This window comes from Hylobates moloch, unplaced genomic scaffold (genome assembly GCF_009828535.3).
Source record: "Hylobates moloch isolate HMO894 unplaced genomic scaffold, HMol_V3 SCAFFOLD_4, whole genome shotgun sequence".
Classification (NCBI taxonomy): domain Eukaryota; kingdom Metazoa; phylum Chordata; class Mammalia; order Primates; family Hylobatidae; genus Hylobates; species Hylobates moloch.
The window spans coordinates 39,109,586-39,132,153 of NW_026652279.1; the positions used below are offsets into that span (position 1 = coordinate 39,109,586).

The 22,568-nt window shown below is 43.5% G+C and overlaps 2 protein-coding genes across 7 annotated transcripts in view; one reads left to right on the forward strand and one right to left on the reverse strand.

Annotated features, from left to right (window-relative positions):
- Positions 1 to 875: 875 nt before the first annotated feature.
- The window catches only part of DTX3L (deltex E3 ubiquitin ligase 3L), a 55,100-nt gene continuing 33,407 nt past the window's right edge, over positions 876 to 22,568 (reverse strand). For 4 of the 6 annotated variants that reach the window (XM_058437425.1, XM_058437424.1, XM_058437427.1 and 1 more), the window contains 6 exons: positions 9,126 to 9,175; positions 8,715 to 8,914; positions 6,688 to 6,899; positions 2,758 to 4,293; positions 2,110 to 2,327; positions 876 to 1,100 (listed from right to left, as the gene is read on the reverse strand). In XM_058437425.1, coding sequence (XP_058293408.1) covers positions 1,031 to 1,100; positions 2,110 to 2,327; positions 2,758 to 4,293; positions 6,688 to 6,899; positions 8,715 to 8,742 — 2,064 coding nt within the window. In that variant the 5' untranslated portion in view covers positions 8,743 to 8,914; positions 9,126 to 9,175 and the 3' untranslated portion in view covers positions 876 to 1,030. Of the gene's footprint in view, positions 1,101 to 2,109; positions 2,328 to 2,757; positions 4,294 to 6,687; positions 6,900 to 8,106; positions 8,374 to 8,714; positions 8,915 to 9,125; positions 9,176 to 9,400; positions 9,518 to 12,495; positions 12,767 to 14,780; positions 14,941 to 16,262; positions 16,469 to 22,568 lie in introns of those variants that run through there. The other 2 variants (XM_058437426.1, XM_032150017.2) reach the window with 2 other exon arrangements.
- PARP9 (poly(ADP-ribose) polymerase family member 9) overlaps positions 8,419 to 22,568 on the forward strand; it is a 38,286-nt gene continuing 24,136 nt past the window's right edge. The window contains exons 1-6 of the mRNA XM_032150015.2: positions 8,419 to 8,475; positions 12,947 to 13,050; positions 14,190 to 14,223; positions 16,458 to 17,293; positions 19,934 to 20,155; positions 21,781 to 21,999. Coding sequence (XP_032005906.1) covers positions 13,036 to 13,050; positions 14,190 to 14,223; positions 16,458 to 17,293; positions 19,934 to 20,155; positions 21,781 to 21,999 — 1,326 coding nt within the window. The 5' untranslated portion in view covers positions 8,419 to 8,475; positions 12,947 to 13,035. The remainder of the gene's footprint in view (positions 8,476 to 12,946; positions 13,051 to 14,189; positions 14,224 to 16,457; positions 17,294 to 19,933; positions 20,156 to 21,780; positions 22,000 to 22,568) is intronic.

The window sequence follows — 22,568 nt, forward strand, 5'->3', positions numbered from 1 at the left end:
CCCGTCTCTACTAAAAATACAAAAAATTAGCCGGGTGTGGGGGCACACACCTGTAATCCCAGCTACTCAGGAGGCTGAGGCAGGAGAATTGCTTGAACCCGGGAAGTGGAGGTTGCAGTGAGCCAAGATCACACCACTGCACTCCAGCCTGGGTGACAGAATGAGACTCCATCTCAAATAATCATAATAATAATAGTCTTATTCCATTTATTACCAATGCTTGCCCAATCTCTACTCATGGCCACTTTTCTTGCCATGAGTAAGAAAGCTGAATATGGGTCTTTAATTTTTCACAACTAACCCTTTTTCCTCCCATTTACAATAGAATTTCACTTTCACAGGTAGAGATGAAGGGGAAAACACACAAAAAAACAAAGAACCACCCCAGAGATGGCAATGAAAAAGGGATCAATTGGCAGCTGAGAGTCCAACTGAAGGACAAAGAAGATGATTTCAGACCCACCTCTAACCCCATTGATGACACAAGAGGGATGACACCTTTGCAGCAGATTTTACACAGATTTGGGGGGCTTTTGTCTTCCATAAAAAGTATCACTCCAGGGCTGGGGGCGGTGGCTCACGCCTATAATCCCAACACTTTGGAAGGCCAAGGCGGGCGGATCACGAGGTCAGGAGATCGAGACCATCCTGGCTAACACAGTGAAACCCTGTCTCTGCTAAAAATACAAAAACAAAAATTAGCCGGGCATGGTGGCGGGTGCCTGTAGTCCCAGCTACTCGGGAAGCTGAGGCGGGAGAGTGGCGTGAACCCGGGAGGCGGAGCTTGCACTGAGCCGAGATCGCTCAGCTGCACTCCAGCCCCGGCGGGCGACAGAGCAGACTCCGTCTCAAAAAAAAAAGTATCACTCCAGAAATGACAGACTAGCAGATTCTTATTCTTATACAAATCATTCCTTGAGAAGAAAAATTTCAAAGTCCTTTCTACATAAGGATTTAGACTGGCATTAAATCAGCCTCCTAAGATATATTTTTTTGAAAGCTTGATTTAAGACATCTTCCAGCAGTTTTCTTACTCAATTCCTTTGGCCTTCAGCTCCTCTTTGACACGTTTCAGGTAAGAAGGATCAGGGTAGCCATACCTGGAAAAAGAAAAATTCCTTTAGTGTCACCACAAATTGTTCCAATATGTGCAATAGATATCCAGCATTTAAGGATTTAATTAATATCCAGTGTTGCAAACATTCACAAGTAATCCTGAAGGTGGATGACGTACATGACTTTTAAATTCGCAGATGCGAGTCATTTAGCTAGCGAGTGAGCCTAGCTGTCTGGCCAACATCTGCCTTTCAACCTGGCTTCTACCCTGCCAACTACAAAGTATTGATATGATGTAGTTATTACATTTCGCATCAAAGGGCAAGGGGTTTGAGAATCCAAGATGAATCGTAAATACATTGATTTAATTTGAGGCTTGATGTCTATGTTAATTCTTAAAATTTTTCAGTTTATGGTAAGTAGTGACTCTCCTAAAAATATAATAATATACTGTGTTTTATGGGTACATTGTAATCACATGCTAGTAGGATTTTCAAATTTAAGGTTTTGAAAAAGTCTCAGGGTATATATTTTTTCTTTAGTGCCAAGGGTCTGAGGGATCCTATTTGGGTTTCATAAAGAACAATTGGATTTCCTATAATACAGTTTCTACCAATAGTCTCCTCACAACTTAGACTTTTTCTAGAATATTATTAGCCAAGTGATTTCAGGTTCTCTGTGGACTGGTGGGGGAAGAGGGGAAAAAGAAAGGTGACTTTAAAAGAAAGCAAAGTAAGTAACATTCCTAGCATCTAGCCTTCAAATAGACACGAAGCCTCAAATTAAATCAGCTTATATAGTATTCATCTTGGATTCAAAACCCCCCTGCCCTTTGGTGCAAAATTTAAATAACTCCATAGTACTTTATAGCTGGCAGGGTAGAAGTTGATGGGGACCAATCTTTCTGTCTTTGAGATTATCATCCCCGATTAGCATCTCTCAAAATACCAATTCCACTGCTATAGAGTCTACTTATATCCACATCCAGAAATTGCCGTATTTCATAATCCCTATACTCTGTTGAGCAGCCATTACATCCCAAAAGGCTCTCACTTTTCTGGTCCTCCAAACTGCGATGTTTTGTGGTGAATATCATTCCAAGTGATGACATCTGAGATTCCTAATACACGAGAGTACCCCACTGTAAAAATCAGCTTTTGGTCAAAGGCCCTACGAAGCAGTTCCAAAACCTTCCTTCCTTCCTTATTATCAGGCAAGTATGCAGTTCGCTGTATTCCTGAGTATCTCTTTCCTGGGTTTGGGTGTTCTTCCTGTGTGAGAACAAGAAAATGTCATGTAAAAACAGTGCCCTGTCTAATTTTTACTATAGGTATAGATGTGTTCATTTGTAGATAAAGCAAATCAAAAGCAAGAAAGGTATTGAAGTTATGCTCATATTCCCAGTAACTCATATTTATCCTCTTTCCTTGAATTCATGCTAGAAACACCGTCCACCTTCCTGATACCCCCATCTCAAGATATAATCTCCACCCACCCTTTCTCTGTCTTAAGAAATAGACACAAAAGATATTTGAATTACCAGCAAACATTGTGACCTTTACCACTATTTCAATCCCTTGCACATGACCCTGGAGATAATTCCTTGGGAAATCTATTGTCTAATAGGCAATAGGACAGTCTCTTTTGCCCTGGTAATCGTAGCATAGTGGCAAGAAACCCATGGACTTCAGAAATACTTACTGTTTGTATGCCTCCTTTCATATAATAATTAATCACAATGGTGCCACAGGACTCATAACCTGGAAGTGAGTCTCTTGAAACAGTGAAAACCATGCTTCCCTCTGGCTGATTTCCTTTCTGAACACCATAGGAAGTCTGGCATGTGGGACAGATTGGCTTATATGACATGGCTTTGTTGATACAAGGGGCGCAGAATTCATGCTTGCACTTTGGTAGCACTTTTTTCTTACTAATCGTGTCCATACAGATGACACAGATGCCCTTTTCCTTCTTGTCCAGTTCTGAGGCGTCAGAACTCACAGAGCCCTTGAGTGGCGGAGAAGCTGCTTTGGAATCATCGCTATCGATGTCCATTGGTGTTTCATGATCCTCTTTCAATTTCTTTCCAGCCAATGAAGACATTCCTCCTCCTTTTAGAACACACTGCTTCGCCTTTGCAAGGTGATTTGGCAAACCAGTCAAAGTCATTGACTCTTGATTTAGCACAAAGTGTACATTTGGATGTCTTTTTCTAAAGTCATCAGCAAACTTGGTCTGATGTAAGTGCTTTCTCTCCTTGCCCAAAGATTTCAGTAAAAGAACTTCTCTCATCAACTGACATGAGACATGTTGAAAGGCATCGATGAAACTTGCATAAGCATGCACAGATAGATCTACCTGCTTGTCCTTGGATTCAAACAGAATGCAGGTTTTCTGACCTTTCTCAGAAACCTTGCTGCAAATGTCATACCTTTTTTCGATCTCTGATATCTCCTGTAGTAATTCAGTTTCTAAAAGTTTATAACGGGCACTATCAACCTCAATTCCATTCATCATGTGATTGGCAACCAATAGTTTCACAGGTATCTTGACAAGAGCTTCAGAGATTTTTTGTTTGGCAGCTGAAATGTCATCTTGGGTCCCAAGGAGAGTTAATTCTCTTCCTTTCTCCTTTATAAGGAGCTTTGCAAACTGGTGATTCAATTCCTGTTTGAATTTACTTGCCTGCTTACTGTCTGCTAAAGAGACACATTCTTGCTTCAGAGGTTCTGTGTTCCTCTGAAATTCCCTAGCAAAAGACTCACGAGCTGCTTCCAGGTCACCTGATTGACTTGAGATGAAATCTAAACAGACCATATTTGGAGAACTCTCCTGGATTTCAATGTTTACACCAAATCTTTTCTCTATTGAGTTGATTTTATCAGGACAGATATATTTAAAGTATTCAAAGTAAGGCAAGGGAACTTCAAAATAGTTGCTTTTTTCTTCTGCCTTGGTTTCTGGTTCAGAAGGAGAAATGCAGCTGTCCCTCTCCTGTTGACTGAGTGGCTTCCTCTCTGTCATTGAAGGGGAAAATTCTTGTTTCTGCTCACTTTCCAGGAACTGCTCACTCAAAAATTGATGTATTTTTTCAATGTCTTGGAAGTCACCACACACCTTCTCAATTCCATCGTGACCTTCCATTTTTCTGATGCTAGGGCACAGTGTGGTTATGTATGCCCTCTGCTCTTTGGAGAACAGGTTACAGTTCAGGTCAGCTGTTACAGTAAGAAAGATCTGAAATTTTAAAAGTAACAGGAACAAATAAAACCTCTTAGCATGCAGGCCTACCATCTTCTGTTCAGGAGAATGCATAGAGACTAGAGAAACAACCACTACATCTTGCCCAAGTGGGGGCAACTTCTTTCAAATCCTATTTATTTATTTATTTGAGATGGAGTTTCACTCTTGTTACCCAGGCTGGAGTGCAATGGCGCGATCTCAGCTCACTGCAACCTCCGCCTCCCGGGTTCAAGCAATTCTCCTGCCTCAGCCTCCCGAGTAGCTGGGATTACAGGCATGTGCCACCATGCCCGGCTAATTTTGTATTTTTAGTAGAGATGAGGTTTCTCCATGTTGGTCAGGCTAGCCTGGAACTCCCGACCTCAGGTGATCCACCCACCTCGGCCTCCCAAAGTGCTGGGATTACAGACATGTGCCACCGTGCCTGGCCTCAAATCCTTTTTAGAGGATACAGCACGCTACATCCCAGGGGTTCTCAGCCCTGTCTGCATACAAGGCTCACCTGGCAAGTTCAGGGAAAAACAAACCAGCCAAAGCCCAAGCACATCCCCAGAGATTCTGATGTTAACTAATCTGCAGTTGAGCCTGGGCATGAGCATTTCTAAAAGCTCCATGGCCAAGAGATCCGTGTTCTACAACTGCCACTAGCTGTTTGATCTTGGGAACAGCAGTCAAGGGAAGGCACTTGTGCTCTCTGGGCAAGTTGTTGTGGCCCTCACAAAAGTTTGTGAACTTGGAAGGGAGCCAAAAAATTGAGGGAAATGGCTTTTCCTATTACTATTTTTTCTCTTCTTCACTATTCCTCCTTTTTTCTTGTTTCAACTAACACTTGACTGCATGCAAAGTTGTTGGACCTTCTAAACCCTGGCCTTTAGAAGCTCAAAGATAAGACACAGCAGGTTAAGATAGAAAGGACAGAGGCCAATTGAATGTAATATAAAAGCAAAATTTCTAATGGTTTATTCCTTCTCAAGGACTTTGCATGTAAGATCCTTCCTCTAGATCTTCAAAATGTTTCCTGAATCCAGCCATTTCTCACACCTCCATCAAGGCCACCAAAGTGCATGCCATTATCATCTTTCACTTGGTGCACTGCAACCCCTCCTAACTAGGCTCTAACTCTCCATTCTAGCCCTTTCCTACGTTCAGTTTTCCAACAGCAGCCAGAGTGACCCGTTAGAAATAAACCAGATCGCCCTCTCCCCTGGCTCAAAACTATCTGATGAATCCCCTAACATTTTAAGTTAAAAATCCAAAATCCTTACCTTCAGCCCCAAAGGCCTGTCTTCTGGGTACCTTCCCGAGTTCCTAGCACCTCTCTCCATTGCTCACTGCCCTCCCCACCACACTGGCTTCCTTAAAGCTTCTGGGCCTCAGAATGTCAGCTCTTGGGGACTTTGCACCTATGCTTCCCTCTAGGACATTTTCCGCCCAAAAATCCACTTGGCTAGAGATGTCACCTAACTTGAGGTTTTTCCAGACATCCTATTTTAAATGGTGGTTCTGTCACTGTCTGTCACTTATTCTTCTTCCTAGCAGGTATGACTGGCAGACATTTTATTATATATCTATTGTTTACTAATATTGTCTGTTTCTCTCACTAGAAGGTGCCATCCCTGGAAGCAGAGTCTGCCATGTTTCTGGCTGCCTCCCCAGCTCCTGTAACAGTACCTGGAACACAGTAGGCAGTGGATATCTATTGTTGAATGAATCTTGTCATCATTCAAGTTTCAGGCCAAATATCACCTCCTCAGTCAAGTTGTCTCTGATTTCTGGTTAGAAGTAGCACCAGGCCAGGCATAGTAATTCATGACTGTAATCCCAGCACTTTGGGAGGCCAAGGCGGGCAGATCACTTGAGCCCAGGACTTTGAGAACAGCCTGGGCAACATAGTGAGACCCTGTTTCTACAACAACAACAAAAAAAATTGGCTGCGTGTAGTGGCGCCTGTAGTCCTAGCTACTCGGGAGACTGAGGTGAGAGGATTGCTTGAGCCCAGGAGGTCAACTCTGCAGTGAGCCATGATTGTGCCACTGTACTCCAGCCTGGGCGATAAAGTGAGACTCTGTCTTGGGGGGGAAAAAGAAGAAGTAACACCACCCCCATCTTCCCCTTGCTTGCCCTGGCCCTGTTTCTCTCCAAATAAATAAAATGGTTTTATTTATTTTGTTTACTTGCCTACTGTCTTTCTGTGCATGCCCTGGCCCCCAGTATAAGCTGCCTGAGAGCAGGGACCTTGTCTGTTGTATTCATCTCTGTGTCCAGTGCCTAAAACAGTGCCTGGCTCCCATGTACGTGCCCAGCACATGGGTGTTGGATCAATAATACATGAGGCTGGTGACTGGAGAGGAGGCGCAGGCACAGCCAGCTCCTTCTTTCAATACTCACCTTTTGGAGACAGGAATTCACAGCATTAGGAATATGTCCTTCATGTTGATGCGTATCACCAGACGGTGTTTCTGCTTGTGACTGTGTCAGCGAAGAAATTTGAGGTCTCATGTTCTTCTTTATTGAATTTTCAGTGGGTACCAGGAAAATGGGCACAGGTTTGTTGTCAACAAGCATTTGGTGTTCTCCTTTTTTCAACACTCTCTCCTTAGCTTCAGCGGAGACATTAAACACACACATATACACACAGAAAAATGGGAGAGATTTCAAGTAATCCTCTCATTCCTGTGTCTGTACTCTGCCCCAGCACCTCCCAGTAAGGCTGCTCCCTGCATCCTGGAATGGTGGGTTGGCGATGGAGAAAGTCGGGGAGCTATTAAGAGCTCTAAAGTGTGCAGAGTAAGTTTTACTATAGAAGTGAAAGCTTAATGACAATGGAACATTGTCCACCGATTAAACATCATGTTTCAGAAACTGTCTCCAGTCTCCCCTTTCTTTCTTCCTTCTTTCCCTCCCTCCCTCCCTTCCTTCTTTTTTTTTTTTTTTTTAGACGGAGTCTCACTCTGTCACCCAGGCTGGAGTGCAATGGTGCGACCTCGTCTCACTGCAACCTCTCTGCCTCTCGTGTTCAAGCGATTCTCCTGCCTCAGCCTCCAGAGTAGCTTGGATTACAGGTGCGCACCACCATGCCCGGGTAATTTTTGTATTATTAGTAGAGACGGAATTTCCCCATGTTGGCCAGGCTGGTCTCGAACTCCTGGCCTCAGGTGATCCACCAACCTCGGACTCCAAAGTGCTAGGATTACAAGCGTGAGCCACCGCACCCGGCCCAGTCTCCCATTTCAATACCCATTATACAGGTAAGTGACAACAGCAGGAATCAAAAGTGCAGACTCCGAATTTTGTAAATACACATGTGTTTGCTGGCATTCATAAAAAAGGGCAGGAAGGAAATACACAAAATGGTCACATTGTTTATCTTCAGGTTGTTTTCTTTTTTACTCTTTTCTCATTTCTATAGTGAGCATATATCACTTTTGTAATCCTCAAAAATACAAAATGGAACATCCTTTTGTTCATGGATGGAACAATGGAATCATTATTTAAAACATAAAAGTGGAATCCCTGAATGACAAGGACAGCAGCCGGCAGGCATCTGGGGGAAGGAAGATGACAGCTGAGAAATTAAGTTAGAATGAGGATATGGAAAGCATCCACACTAAGGCGCCGTCAGCCAGACCCGCGAGTGTTCACTGTTTCAGTGAGTCTCCTGGCAGCAGGGCCCCGTCCCTGTCCGCCACAGCACAGTGACATACTTTCTCCCGCCCTCTCCCCTAGGTTAGCTGGAACTGGGTCCGCCTGGAAACCCAGGGGCCGGGCCCCCAGGGGGCTTTCGCAGCCCGGCCGCCCGAAGCTCACCTGCCCTTTCACTGAACTCCACCCGGAAGGTGCCCAGGGCCTCGTGTTCCTGGGGCCTGACCGTGCACTCCCCGCCGCCCGAAGACTTAGAGCTCTGGAAGTAGCTCTCCAGCTTCCTTCGTACTCGGGTGCTGGACTCGTACACCCGCACGAGGAGCGGGGACGGCGGGCGCAGGTCGGAGGCCATGGCTCTGCGCGTCAGGAGGGCGCGGGGACTCCGGGACGCAGCTGGGCCGTAAAGGCGCGGCCCGCCCTGCCGACTGGGCGCAAACTTTCAGTTTCGCTTCCCTGGAGGTCCCTCCCTGTTCCCGGCAGAGCCGCTTCCCCCTCCTCCCTGTGCTGTCCGCACCGAGGCGAGCGGCCTGCCAGGTGAGTAGGTCCGGTGCCCCTGGGCCCTCGGAATCCCCTCTCCTGCAGGCTCGGGGTGGGAGGGGGAGAGGAGGGACGGGCGCGGACCCGAGTTCCAGGGCCAGGCCTCCCTTGTGAGTAGACTATGCAAAGAAAGTAAGTTTCTCCTATGTTTCTTATTCTTTATAACTCTTACTGCTGTTATCACTATTATTTGATGCTAAAAAGTAATGCACATTCTGAATCCATGTTAAACTTACCTATTTTTGAAAATTTGAATGTGTTCATCTGGTAATTGTGACCTGTTACCCCTTCCCTCCCTCCAACTCTACCCTTTAGACGGGCTCTTGCCGGCTTTTCTCCTCCATTGTTTGATTTAACCAACAGCACTGAATTGTTTCTTGCTGCCCAAAGAGCAGAGCAAGGCCCTGATGTCAAGGGCTGGTGAGGCGAGGCGGACCTGCGAACCAAGGAGCAAAACTTGTTCAAGGCCTCCAAGGGGAAGTTTCAAGCAGAATCTTAATAAACTGAGTGTGGCCGCGAGATGGGGAGGACAGGATTGGGGGGAAAAGCACCTGAGGCTTAGGGACCATTGTGGTCTGAAGCACAGAGTGGGCCTGGGGCCTGGGAGGAGAGGAGATGGGTGAGAGGATGAGGGAGGGAGGGCCTACCTAGATGGGCACTGTCCAGCAGAAATACAATGGGAGCCAGTAGGTTCATTCTAAAATTTTTGCAGCCATATTTTTTAAATGATAAAGAAACAGATGAAATTAATTTTAATGATTTTTAGGATACTTTTAAAGGATAAAGAAACAGGTGAAATTAATTGTAATGATGTTATTTAACTTGACATATCCAAAACTTAATCATTTCAGCATGTAATGAGATTTTTACATTCTTTTTATCATACTACGTCTTTGCAACCCAGTGTTTTTCTTATACTTACATCACATCTCGATTCAGACTGGCCACATGTAGCCTCAGTAGCTATGTGAGGCTGATAGTCCACCCCAGACAGGACATATTTAGATGGTGAAAAGCCTTGAAGAGCAGTGAAGATGACCTGAAGGATTGTAAGCAGGGAAAGCAAGAAAATGACTTGCCAGATTTGCATTTTAGAAATATAGTGCTGACAACGGTGTGGAGGACACATTTACAAGCAGGGATGGGTGGCGGCAGAGACGCCCAAGATAAGGTTTTTGCACATGGCTGGTAAGACTGGAAATGGGTCAGTCTTTACCGTGAACAATTTGGCAATACTGTCAGAATTACAACTGCATATACTTTTTGGTTCTGGAGTTCCATTTCTAGGAATTTGTCCCATTGATATATTAGCCCCTGTATGAAGTGACCTGTGTACAAAGATGTTCTTTACAGCCTTGTTTACAATAGCAAAAGATAGGGAACTCTTTAATGTCCATAAATAGGGGGACTAGCAGTTTAATAATAATAATATATCTATACAATGGAATACAATGGGCAGTAGGAAAAATGAAAAAGCTCTCTATATGCTAACATGAAAAGATCTCTAGGATACATTACATGGGAAAGATAAGATGCAGAAGTGTGTGTATAAGCTACTACCTTTTGTGTAAAAAGTGCCACTGGAAGAATACGGGAGAAGCGCTGATTGACTTTGGACAGGGAATTTAGTAGCGGAGATAGGAGGAAACCTTTTACATTTTCTAAATTTGAACCATGTAAATGTAATACCTATTCAAACAATAAAATGTCAAACTAGGTACATTTAAATCTTTGAAAAGAGTATATTGCTGGCTAGGCGTGATGGCTCACGCCTGTAATCCCAGCACTTTGGGAGGCCAAGGCAGGCGGATCATGAGGTCAGGAGATCGAGACCGTCCTGGCTAACACGGTGAAACCCCATCTCTACTAAAAAAAATACAAAAAAAAAAAAAAATTAGCCGGGCGTGGTGGTGGGCACCTGTAGTCCCAGCTACTCAGGAGGCTGAGGCAGCAGAATGGCGTGAACCCGGGAGGCGGAGCTTGCAGTGAGCCAAGGTTGTGCCACAGCCTGGGCGACAGAGTGAGACTCCGTCTCAAAGAAAAGAAAAGAGTATATTGCCACAGCTCAGGCAAAAGGTGCCGAGACCCTGAAGTGAGGCAGTGTCAGTGGGCGAGGAAGGAAGGAGCATATTTGAAAGTGATTTAGGTTGTCAGGTCCCAGATATGAGACAAAAAAGACTCAGAGAAAGTTCCTAGATTTCTGATTTGAGTGCATAAATGGTATTATCATTTACTGAGCTGTAGAATCCAGGAGATAAAGTATGGATTTGGTGGGGGTGGGATAGAGGATTGGGGACCAGGAGATAAGGGGTCTACTTTTGCAGAGGCTTATTTGAAGGGACTGTGAGACCTCCAGGTGAAGTTGAAAAATGGGGCTCAGGAGAGCCATGGCCTAGAACTGCAGATATAAGAGTCATATTTACAGTTGGTGAGTTGAAGCCACGGAAGTGGATGAGATCACTCCTGGAGAATATGTAGAATGAGATGAAAAACGCCTTAGACAGAATCCTGGGGCAAACAATTAAGAGGGGGATGGTGGAAGTGAACGCAGGGAAAAGGCCTGTAAGGGCAAAGTGAAGGGTAATAAAAGAACCAAGGGAAGATGGCATAGGAGAAGCCAGGAAAGCAGAATTTCAGGAATGAAAGAGTGAAATACTATAGAAAGTGGTCCCGTAAAGGTGGATAGAAGATAATCCATTGGTGTTAACCACATGAGGGATTCTGATGAGCAGTTTCTCTTCTTTTTTTTGAGACAGGGTCTCATTCCTCTTGCCCAGGCTGGAGTGCAGTGGCACGATCACAGCTCACTGCAGCCTGAACTTCCCAGCAAGTGATCCTCCCATCTCAGCCTCCCAAGTAGCTCGGACTATAGGCATGTGCCAACATGGCCAGCTAACTTTTTGTATTTTTAGTAGAGATGAGACTTGCCATGTTGCCCAGGTTGGTCTCGAACTCCTGAGCTCAAGCAATCTGCCTGCCTCTGCCTCCCAAAGTGCTGGGATTACAGGTGTAAGCCGCCATGCCTGGCCACTGGCAGTTTCAAAAGGGTGCTGGGAATCAGGCGGGGAGCCAGGTTATAGTAGGCTGAGTGGGCAGGTGGACAGAAGGAGAGTCCACTACTCATTCCAGAAGTTTGGCTGCTTATGAAGAGAAGGAAACACAGTAGGAACCAGTGATGGAAAGTTGGGAAGGCTTTTCTGTTTTTAAAATGGAAGAAATGGAATGCTTAGGGCACTGTGCTCCTTATTTTACAATCCTTGTTTGTAAAACCCGGCCTGAAGACAGAAACAGGTGCGACATTTAAAGCAAAAGCCCATGGCCAAAGCAGATGACGTCATCCTTCTTTTTTGAAAACAGCAGTGCCCTCTGGAGGCAAAAAATGCATCTTGTCTTTGCATTTTAGAATGCAAAGGATTGTACTAGACCTGCTGCTTTCCCTTGATGAGTAAGAATAGTGCTCTGATGCTGTAGATGGTTGTACAAAATATTTCTATTGCAAAGACATTAGAAATCATTTCGACCGGGCGCGGTGGCTCACGCCTGTAATCCCAGCACTTTGGGAGGCCGAGACGAGTGGATCACGAGGTCAGGAGATTGAGACCATTCTGGCTAACATGGTGAAACCTTGTCTCTACTAAAAATACAAAAAATTAGCCGGGCGTGGTGGCAGGCGCCTGTAGTCCCAGCTACTCGGGAGGCTGAGGCAGGAGAATGGCGTGAACCTGGGAGGCGGAGCGCGCCACTACATTCCTGGGGGACAGAGCGAGACTCCCTCTCAAAAAAAAAAAAAAACACACAAAGAAATCATTTCGAGGCCTAAATATAGCAACAAGTGTGGGCAACTCTGTATCTTTAAGCATTTTCATCATCACTCTTCTAAAAATTCATAATCTTTAATTCCTACCTATTAGGTGGAAAATCATTATAAAGTATTTTTTCCCAGATTTTCTGACTTTTAACCAGATATGCCTCTATCATTAGGTCAAGGATATTTATCACAAATTCAATAATACACACCCCTCACAGGCTCTAGTGGCATTTCCTCTTTCTTCAAATGCTCTCCAGGGGGCTTCACTCACTCATAAGCTCAGTCTTCCTTACTGTTCTTAGAATGCTGTTCTCAGTCTCACCACTTTGTTATCATCCTCTTCTTCTAAATATGTAAAAACCTCCTGCATCCTTCATGACCAGGCTCTAGTCTCAACTCCTCCATACAGCTTTTCCTGTTCCAAGTCGTAGAGCATTTTCCCTTCTCTGAACTGCCATTATGATTTCCACTGGAACCTCTCTTGGAAAGCGTAGAAGGCAAACAGTAACAACAACAGCAAAACAATGTGTACATCGTTATCAAGGAAATTAAGAACTCATCAAGATCAGAAATCATGTTCAGTCCTCCTACAGTATATTCTTACCGAATTTCCTAAGATTCTGGCTAATGTTTATTGCATCTTTTCTAATTCATTCCTAGAAGGGGGCCACCATATCTGGAAACTACAGTCTATGCTTTGAAGCGCAAAAGGGAATAAACATTTAAAGACTCCCCCGGGGACCTGGAGGATGGACTTTTCCATGGTAAAAAGCATAAATGTGTATACGTCATGAACCTTGATCAGCACATGAATACTTCTTTATATAACAGCAAGAAATCTGGGGTGTTCACTAACACCTGACATTCTCATCTGCTTTTAATAGCTCAGTAAAGTTTTCTCCTTTCTCCTTTCTTGAGAAATGGGGAATCAAGAATATGCTAATCTAATAAATAGTGTCAACTTGAAGCTGGATGATTTTTCAGAATCATTTTAATTCTCTTAGCTCATTTAATGATTCTGCTTTTTTGGGTTGGGGTAAGGAGAGCAACAGAGGATGAATGAAAAGAAGGGAATAGAGAAAGATCAGATTAAACATCACTTACTAAACGTGAAAATTCCACATTAAGGCTTGTGCCATGACAAAGACAATTGAAAGTGGATCCTTGCCGGTGGATGAGAGACAGAGCTGATGAGGCTCATGTCCCCAGGTCTTCTGTCTAGAGAAACCCCATGAGCTTTTGGAGATGGGAGTCTATCTGAGAGTTTGGGGTCATTTTCGTCTGTGACTTTTGGGCCTTTTAAAATGTTAATCTCTAACCCTCATCTCATTCTGAATTAGAATGAGATGCACTGAGATGCATTGGCAGTGGCTGGCACCTATAATCCCAGTTACTACAGAGGCTGAAGCCAGGAGGATCACTTGGAGTCAGTAGTTCGAGACCAGCCTGGTCAACATAGCAAGACTCCGCTCATCTCTAAAAAAGTAAAAACAATTAGCTGGGCATGGTGGTGCATGCCTGTAGTCCCAGCTATTCAGGAGACTGAGATGGGAGGATTGCTTCAGCCCAGGAGTTCAACGCTGCAGTGAACTGTGATTGCACCACTGCACTCCAGCCTGAGTGACAGTGTGAAACCTTGTCTCGAAAAGCAATAAAATTAAATTTAAAAAAAGAAATGCATTGGCCCCTAGGGAAATGACATAGGGCCAATGTTTGCTGGCACATTTAGTATTTTAAGTGTTTCCGTCATGCAGATTTAAAAAAACACATGCTTCCCGCCCTCCCAAATGCAGTTCTTTGAGCAGGATTTCCATTGCATTGTGTTTACTAGGGTGTATTTGTTACAGTAAGCAGTAGTCATTCCACTTCCATTTTTTAATAAAGCCATTCTCATTTTTCACAGGTTGCCGGAGCAGCAGCTTACAATGAAAAATCAGGTAGGATTACCTCGCTCTCACTCTTGTTTCAGAAAGCCTTTGCTCAGATCTTTCCTCAGTGGAGAAAGGGGAATACAGAAAGAGAATGTCTCCCCTACAAGTGCTCAGGTGCCTGACTGCAGACCCTTGTGGGGACCCCCGCACATGCTTCAGAGTTGGTGTGGCACCAACCAGCAGGCATGTTCTCTCAAGGCCTACACCATTCCTTTCCTTTGCCCATAAATGTGAGACTCTTTCAATGACAGCCTACAGCTGAAATTGACCAGATGGGGTGGCCAACTGATTGTTTCCTTGCTCAACGAGTGCTATACAAGCTAAATAGTTCTTGCCTAATTCCAGGGGTGCCCCATTAAAGATTTTCAACCAAAGCTCAGGCCAATAGGGCCTGACTACCCAATTCTGGCTTCGTTTGGGTAATTGAGGACACAAGAGGTCTTTCTAGGAGACTCAGATTAGAAATGGGAGTTAAAGCAAAATAAAAGTAATTATCACATTTTATCTATTTTAGGATGCACATTTTTTTCACATTTGAACATCAGTGAAATAAGGTAGTATACCTGTTATCAATTGATGGTATGCCCCAGTTTAGCTGGCATTTTTTTCCCTTTCTCAGAGGCATTGTAGTAACAATATCTTAGACACCATGAAATACAGTGTCCCAAGCTGGGTCCTCCAGGAAGCAGAATTTGAGATGGAATTAGGAGTGCAAAAAATTCACTGTGAAAGGTAAAGAGAGGAAGCTGGACTGGGCAGACTAGCCATCAGACTGTAATAAAAACCTGACAGTCTCTGCAACACTGAGATTGACTATTAGAGGTGTCCCACATTGGGCATGAATGGCCTTGCTCAGCTACTGATGGAGGCTGCCCTGAGAATAGCATGACCTTGGCTGAAAGCTGAGATGAACCCTGAGGGGCTAACAGCTGGAGGCTGTCAGCTAACTGTATTTCCCACTTCATAGCCTATTGCAGGGAGATCTGAGTAGCACATCTTCTTGTCTGCCACATACAGTAAATAATTTTTAGTCAATTAGTTTTAATTTCACCAAAATTGTGCCAGACTAGAATATCATAAAGAATTATTTACTGAACTGAAGCAGACATTATCAGTGCTACACTCATTGGCTGGTCCAATGTCTCCCCTACTCCTCCTCACCAGGGAATTGCCTCAATCAATGACCAATAGAAGCTGGGTAGGTCAGGCATGGTGGCCTTTTTGAAGCCACCCGGGTGGGCAGATTGCTTGAATCTTTTGGAGCACTTTTGTAGGCCCAGGTGGGCAGATTGCTTGAAATCAGGAGTTTGAGACCAGCCTAGGCAGTATGGTGAAACCCCATCTCTACAGAAAAAAATACGGAAATTAGCTGGACACGCTGGTGTGGGTGTAGTGCTGTGAGCCTGTAGTCCCAGCTATTCAGGAGGCTGAGGTGGGAGGATGGCTTGAGCATAGGAGGCAGAGGTTGCAGTGAGCCAAGACTGCATCACTACACTGCAGCCTGAGCAACACAGTGAGACGCTGTCTCAAAAGAAAAAGAAGAAGAAGTTGGATAAATATCCCAGCTCTTGTGGTTACTACCCCTCCAGTGGTATAACCCTGAGGCACAAGATCTACACTGTTTCCCAGTAGAGTTAAGTTCCATCTGCCTAGTTACACGTGCTTTGTTCGTTTGTCTTACTTTCCCACCCTGCCCTCCCCACCCCAAGGCCCTAGTATTTCCTAGGATCACCTCCCAAATAAACTACTTACATTCAGATCTTTGTCTCAGGGTCTGCTCTTAAGAAAACACAAACTTAGATGCTGACAAAAGCAAAAAAGTCATAAAACCTCCACTTATTTTGGCTCATAAGTAAGTCCCTTCCAATACCTGTGCCCTAAGCATGGGTCTTTCTAAGCTCGCCACTTTTATATATATTTTTAAAAGTTCACGAGCCCCCATATACATGGTTTTCCTACCATCATCACTGCATCATAGTAGCTACCACTTATGGAGTACTTAATATATGCCAGGCACAAGACTATGCACTTTATGGGTGACCTACCATTGAAAACTCTTAGATGTCCTTGGTCTGATTATATGCGTAGTTGAGAAGAAGAATCTCGAAGAGCACTAGATGAAGTTCATCTCTCTTTTGCACATAGGAAACACAGTCTCCTGGTATGAAGTGGGATTACAACCTTTCAAATCGTGCTTTTTTTTTTTTTTTTTTTTTTTTTTATCTTCTCTTCTTTTCCAGAGACTGGCGCTCTTGGAGAAAACTATAGTTGGCAAATTCCCATTAACCACAATGACTTCAAAATTTTAAAAAATAATGAGCGTCTGCTGTGTGAAGTCCTCCAGAATAAGTTTGGCTGTATTTCTACCCTGGTCTCTCCAGTTCGGGAAGGCAACAGCAAATCTCTGCAAGTGTTCAGAAAAATGCTGACTCCTAGGATAGAGTTATCAGTCTGGAAAGATGACCTCACCACACATGTTGTTGATGCTGTGGTGAATGCAGCCAATGAAGATCTTCTACATGGGGGAGGCCTGGCCCTGGCCCTGGTGAAAGCTGGTGGATTTGAAATCCAAGAAGAGAGCAAACAGTTGGTTGCCAGATATGGTAAAATACCAGCTGGTGAGATAGTTGTCACAGGAGCAGGGAAGCTTCCCTGCAAACAGATCATCCATGCTGTTGGGCCTCGGTGGATGGAGTGGGATATACAGGGATGTATTGGGAAACTGCAGAGGGCCATTGTAAGGATTCTGGATTATGTCATCTGTGAAAATACTCACATTAAGACAGTAGCAATTCCAGCCTTGAGCTCTGGGATTTTTCAGTTCCCTCTGAATTTGTGTACAAAGACTATTGTACAGACTATCTTGGTTAATTTGCAAGGGAAGCCAATGATGAGTAATTTGAAAGAAATTCACCTGGTGAGCAATGAGGACCCTACTGTTGCTGCCTTTAAAGCTGCTTCAGAATTCAGCCTAGGAAAGAGTGAGCTGGGACAAGAAACAACCCCTTCTTTCAATGCAATGGTCGTGAACAACCTGACCCTCCAGATTGTCCAGGGCCACATTGAATGGCAGATGGTAAGTCTTTGTTTCTATTCTCTTGCACTGGCACAGATGATCCCTGAAAATTAAATAATTTTTGAGTGTACACTATGCAACACTATGTAGAAACCATCCTGTTTGGATTAAGAATATGAGCCAGGTGCAGTGGTACATGCCTGTAACCCAGCTACTTGAGAGCCTGAGGTTGGAGGACCATTTGAGCCCAGGAGTTGGAGGCCAGCCTAGGCAACATAGCCAGACCCCATCTCTTTAAAAAATTTTAATTTTTTTAAAAATAGGCTGGTCATGGTGGCTCATGCCTGTAATCCCAGCACTTTGGGAGGTCGAGACAGGAGGATCACTTGAGCCCAGGTGTTCTAGACCAGCCTGAGGAACATAGCAAGACTCTGTCTCAAAAAAAAAAAAAAAATTATCAGGGCATGGTGATGCACATCTGTAGTCCCAACAGCTTTGGGAGGCTAAGGCAGGAGGCGCACTTGAGCCCATGGGTTCAAGGCTGCAGTGATTCCTGCCAGGGCAACAGAGCAAGACTTTGACTTTGACTCTAAACGTAATAATAATAATAATAATATTAATATTAATATAGCATTCAGTGCCAGGCCATCTGGATTTGAATACCAGCTTTGCTATTTATTAACTGGGTAACCCAAAGCAAGTTACCTTATCTTTTGTTCTTCAGTTTCCTCATTTGTACAATGAGGATAATAATAGCATTTGTATCTTAGAGCTGGAATCGATACACATAAAATGTTTAGAGTAGTGCTTGGCACGTAATAAGTATTTATCATTATTATTGTTGTTGCTATTATCTTGGGCACCCTGAGGAATTAGAACAATCTTTGATCCCAAGGAACCTAAAATCAATTATATTCTTTATTGTAAAAATATACTTGAAAAATCTCTCTGGGGAGAAAAACCATCTCAACATTTCTGAGGCAACCTATCAATAGTAAACAAAAATAATACTTGAGTATATAAATTTATGACAAGAGTGGAGTATAGTGGACCAAGAAAGATTGCCTCAGAAAGTATGAGTTTTGAATCTGATCTCAAGTTTCGATGGGTATGACTGGCAGGAGGGGAAGCTTTCTGGGTGGTCAGGTGACTTGATCAGAGAGATGCAGAGGAATTGACAGAAAATAATGGGCTTGACTACAGTCAGGAGACACAGGTGGAGCTCTAAGTCATAGTCTGTGTGTTTATACACAGAATATAGCTCTGCCAGGGGCTGTGGAGAATGCAAGGTGCAACTAAGCATTTAGCTAGGGGTAACTGGGCACAAAGGTGAGGATGCTGGCAGGGAAGGGGAAGGAGTCAGGGTAGCAGTGAACCTAGATATTTCTGAGTCAGTGCAGCTCCCCTGCTAGACAGAGAGCTGGAGATGGAGATCTTGACTTATTCATCCCTATAGCCTCAAGGCCTGGTCTGGGCATGCATCTAAGGGTTCAGCAAATTAAAGATAAATAAGTGGAGGGGGCAGGAGGGAGAAGGCACCACAACAGAGGGTGAGAATGAATATAAGGCTATATTCTTTTTTTTCTTCTGGATCAGTGATGTCACACTTCAGACTCTCGTGATCACAATCAAATAGTCTTAGACACTGGTAAAACAAACAAACAAACAACGCTTATTGCCTATAAGACAATTAGAGAGAAGACTGAGGGGAGTTCATGAAATGAAATATTTGAGAAGTCATTAACACACAAATTTAAAACTAAAATGGAAGCATCCTAGTTGAGTAACTTACCCTTTAACTGAATTTTTTAATGTACATTTATTGCCAGCAACATTAAAACATTACAATTTTTAAAGGGTGTCGGTGCCCCCAAATTGCAAATTCTAGTTGTGCTTTCAAAGTGAAGCATTCATTAACATCAGTGAAGAAGTACCTGAGTTACCCTGAAAGGGAGCCAAAGTCAATAGAATGATTAGGGGAATCTGGGCATGGGGGAAGGAAGGACACTATCATTTTTAGCACAGCTCTGAGGGTTAAGTGGGAGATGATGTTATCTAAAGTACAGCTCGTGTATATGTACAGTCTATTTCTGAAGAGAGAGATGAAGAACTTGGTTGCACATAAGATGGGTGGGTGAGTAGGGGGATCTGGGGACCTGACCAAGAAGGGGGCCTACTTTTCACTGAAGATCTTTTTGTCCCATTTGGAGTTTCTTTAACCTTGTTAAGTTTCTTATACCTTAAACCATAAAAACATTAGGAGGTGGAAATTCCCCAAGAAATTTTATTTCCTATTTAAAATGAGACAAAACAAAAACCCACGATGAAATAGCAAAACGTCGTGGTGGTCGGGCAGAGATGAAACCATTTATCGACAGAGCTTAACACAAATCACAGGGAATACTCAGAATCTAGCCATCTGGGAAGGTAATCCAGCAAGGGGCAAACAGATATTTGCAATGAAAATTATATCATCCGTACATTTACATAATTTCTGAATTATGTAATTCAGCTTCATTCATGGCAATCAAATAATCGCTCTTTGGAAATACAAGTTTCTATTCATTATTAATGAAATTTTTTAGAATTTAGGATCTTCAAAGAGTATTTTTCAAAGCTCTTCAGGGAAGTAAAGATTTTAATTAGTCATTTAAGAAGAAGGAATTTAACAGTGAATCCTACCCTTTCTTCCCTTTTCAGGCAGATGTAATTGTTAATTCTGTAAACCCACATGATATTACAATTGGACCTGTGGCAAAGTCAATTCTACAACAAGCAGGAGTTGAAATGAAATCGGAATTTCTTGCCACAAAGGCTAAACAGTTTCAACGGTCCCAGTTGGTACTGGTCACAAAAGGATTTAACTTGTCCTGTAAATATATATACCATGTACTGTGGCATTCAGAATTTCCTAGACCTCAGGTAAGTTTAAAATAAATGTGTCGTTATTTAGCTCCATAGTCTACACAGTCTTTTTTTTTAAACAAATTTCCATCATTTCATTACATTCATTAAATATTTTGTCAAATGGTATAGTCCTCATTTTTTAGCACACCTGCAAATACCAGAAACACTGAACAGGTACAGTTGCCATAAGTTACCTTAAGAAGTTTGATTTAGGTCTGTCGCAGTGGCTCATGCCTGTGAGTCCAGTGCTTTGGGAGGCCAAAGTGGGAGGATCACTTGAGCCCCGGAGTTTGAGACCAACCTAAGCAACATAGCAAGACCCCCATCTCTACCAAAAAAAAAAAAAATTAGCCAGGTGTGGTGGTGCACACCTGTAGTCCCAGCTACTTGGGAGGCTGAGGTAGGAGGATCACTTGAGCCCAGGAGATTGAGGCTGCAGTGAGCTGTGATCACACTGTGGCACTCTAGCCTGGGTGACAGAGGCTGTCTCAAAAAACAAAACAACAAAGAAGTTTAAAATGTTATAACCGATGTCTAAATTTTAAGTAGGCATACTGCAGATAGACACTGAAACTAGTATTCCCTCAGTCTGAACACTGGTTCACCCCAACATACCTAGTGACCTCGTCGGCCTTTTCCTAAGTAGGCAAGGGATTCAGCCTCTCATGTCCCTCCATGTGTTATATTCCTGGAGCAGCTGGGGTTCCCCCGCCAGCATCATTCCAATCAAATATATTACCTGAGGTCTCTTCCCACCCGTGCCTGCAGTGGAGCCTTGGCTGTCTAGCCCACTGAGGCACATAAAATACAAGCATTAATGAACTCAGGAGGCAGAGGTTGCAGTGAGCCGAGATTGCGCCACTGCCCTCTAGCCTGGATGACAGAGTGAGACTCTGTCTCAAAAAATAAAATAAAATAAAATAAAATAAAATAAAATAAAATAAAATAAAATAAAAGCATTAAAGAATAGGAGGAACCCACTCAGATGGTGAAAAGAGGGAAACTTAATCTCCTTCTCTGCCTTTGTCTATCTTTCTTCTTCACCATTTCTGGTCCCTTCTTGAGAGCTCTCTAATCCCAAACTGGTCCTCTAGTCTCCCCCTCTATCGCTCAGTTTTCCAAAGTCCTTCCATGGGCAACATTCCTGTATTACTTTGATATTAACAGTTGGTAGAAGTTTAAATCTGCCAAAAATATTAGCATTTCTCCAAGAGAAATTACATGATAGATCTTAATGACGTTGAATAAGTGCTGCTTTCTTATTTTAATCTCGATCTCCTTTATGAAAATTCAAGAGCTCTTGACGTTGACCTGGAAGGGGCAGGTGAATGGGGTAAACAGATGGTTGGCTCTGTGACCTGGGGGGATGGGCAAGGCTATATAAACTGGGAGAAATTCTAGTGCCCACATGTCCTGAATAGCACAAGATGGCCACTCTATTGCTTCAGTTTCTCACTATCTAACCTTATACCATAATGGGTTCCCTCTGGAGTGGGACCTTTCCTGTCACCTGAGGAGGCAGGGACATGAACCCTGAGGGAAAGTGAAGGTGGATATTGTAAAATATGGGCAGGATCAAGGGGTAAGTGTAGTCTTGTTCTTGACTCAAATGCTGATCTTAAATTTGTGTTTTCCTACAGACATTAAAACATGCAATGAAGGAGTGTTTGGAAAAATGCATTGAGCAAAATATAACTTCCATTTCCTTTCCTGCCCTTGGGACTGGAAACATGGAAATAAAGAAGGAAACAGCAGCAGAGATTTTGTTTGATGAAGTTTTAACATTTGCCAAAGACCATGTAAAACACCAGTTAACTGTAAAGTTTGTGATCTTTCCAACAGATTTGGAGATATATAAGGTAAGTTAATATCTTAGAAATGTCCTACAGTTCATTCATTCATTCATTCAGCAACATCTGTTTAGTATCTACAACGTAAGATGCAGGGCTAGGTGCTGTACAGTGTGGTGGTGTTCTAACTTGGTGAAGTTTAATTTTTACAGGTTGTCCACCTCTGACCTAGTAAAACATGTCATTATAGAAGCCATGTTTGGCAAGACACGGTGGCTCACACCTGTAATCCCAGCACTCTGGGAGGCCGAGGCAGGCGGATCACCTGAGGTCGGGAGTTCTAGACCAGCCTGACCAACATGGAGAAACCCTGTCTCTACTAAAAATACAAAATTAGCCGGGTGTGGTGGCACATGCCTGTAATCCCAGCTACTAGGGAGGCTGAGGCAAGAGAATAGCTTGAAACTGGGAGGTGGAGGTTGTGGTGAGCCAAGATCACACCATTGTACTCCAGCCTGAGCAACAAGAGTGAAACTCCATCTCAAACAAAACAAAACAAAACAAAACAAAAAACAAAGAAGCCATGTTTACCCACTACCTAGCTTCTGTCTTTTCTTTTAATGGCACTTATTCTTCCC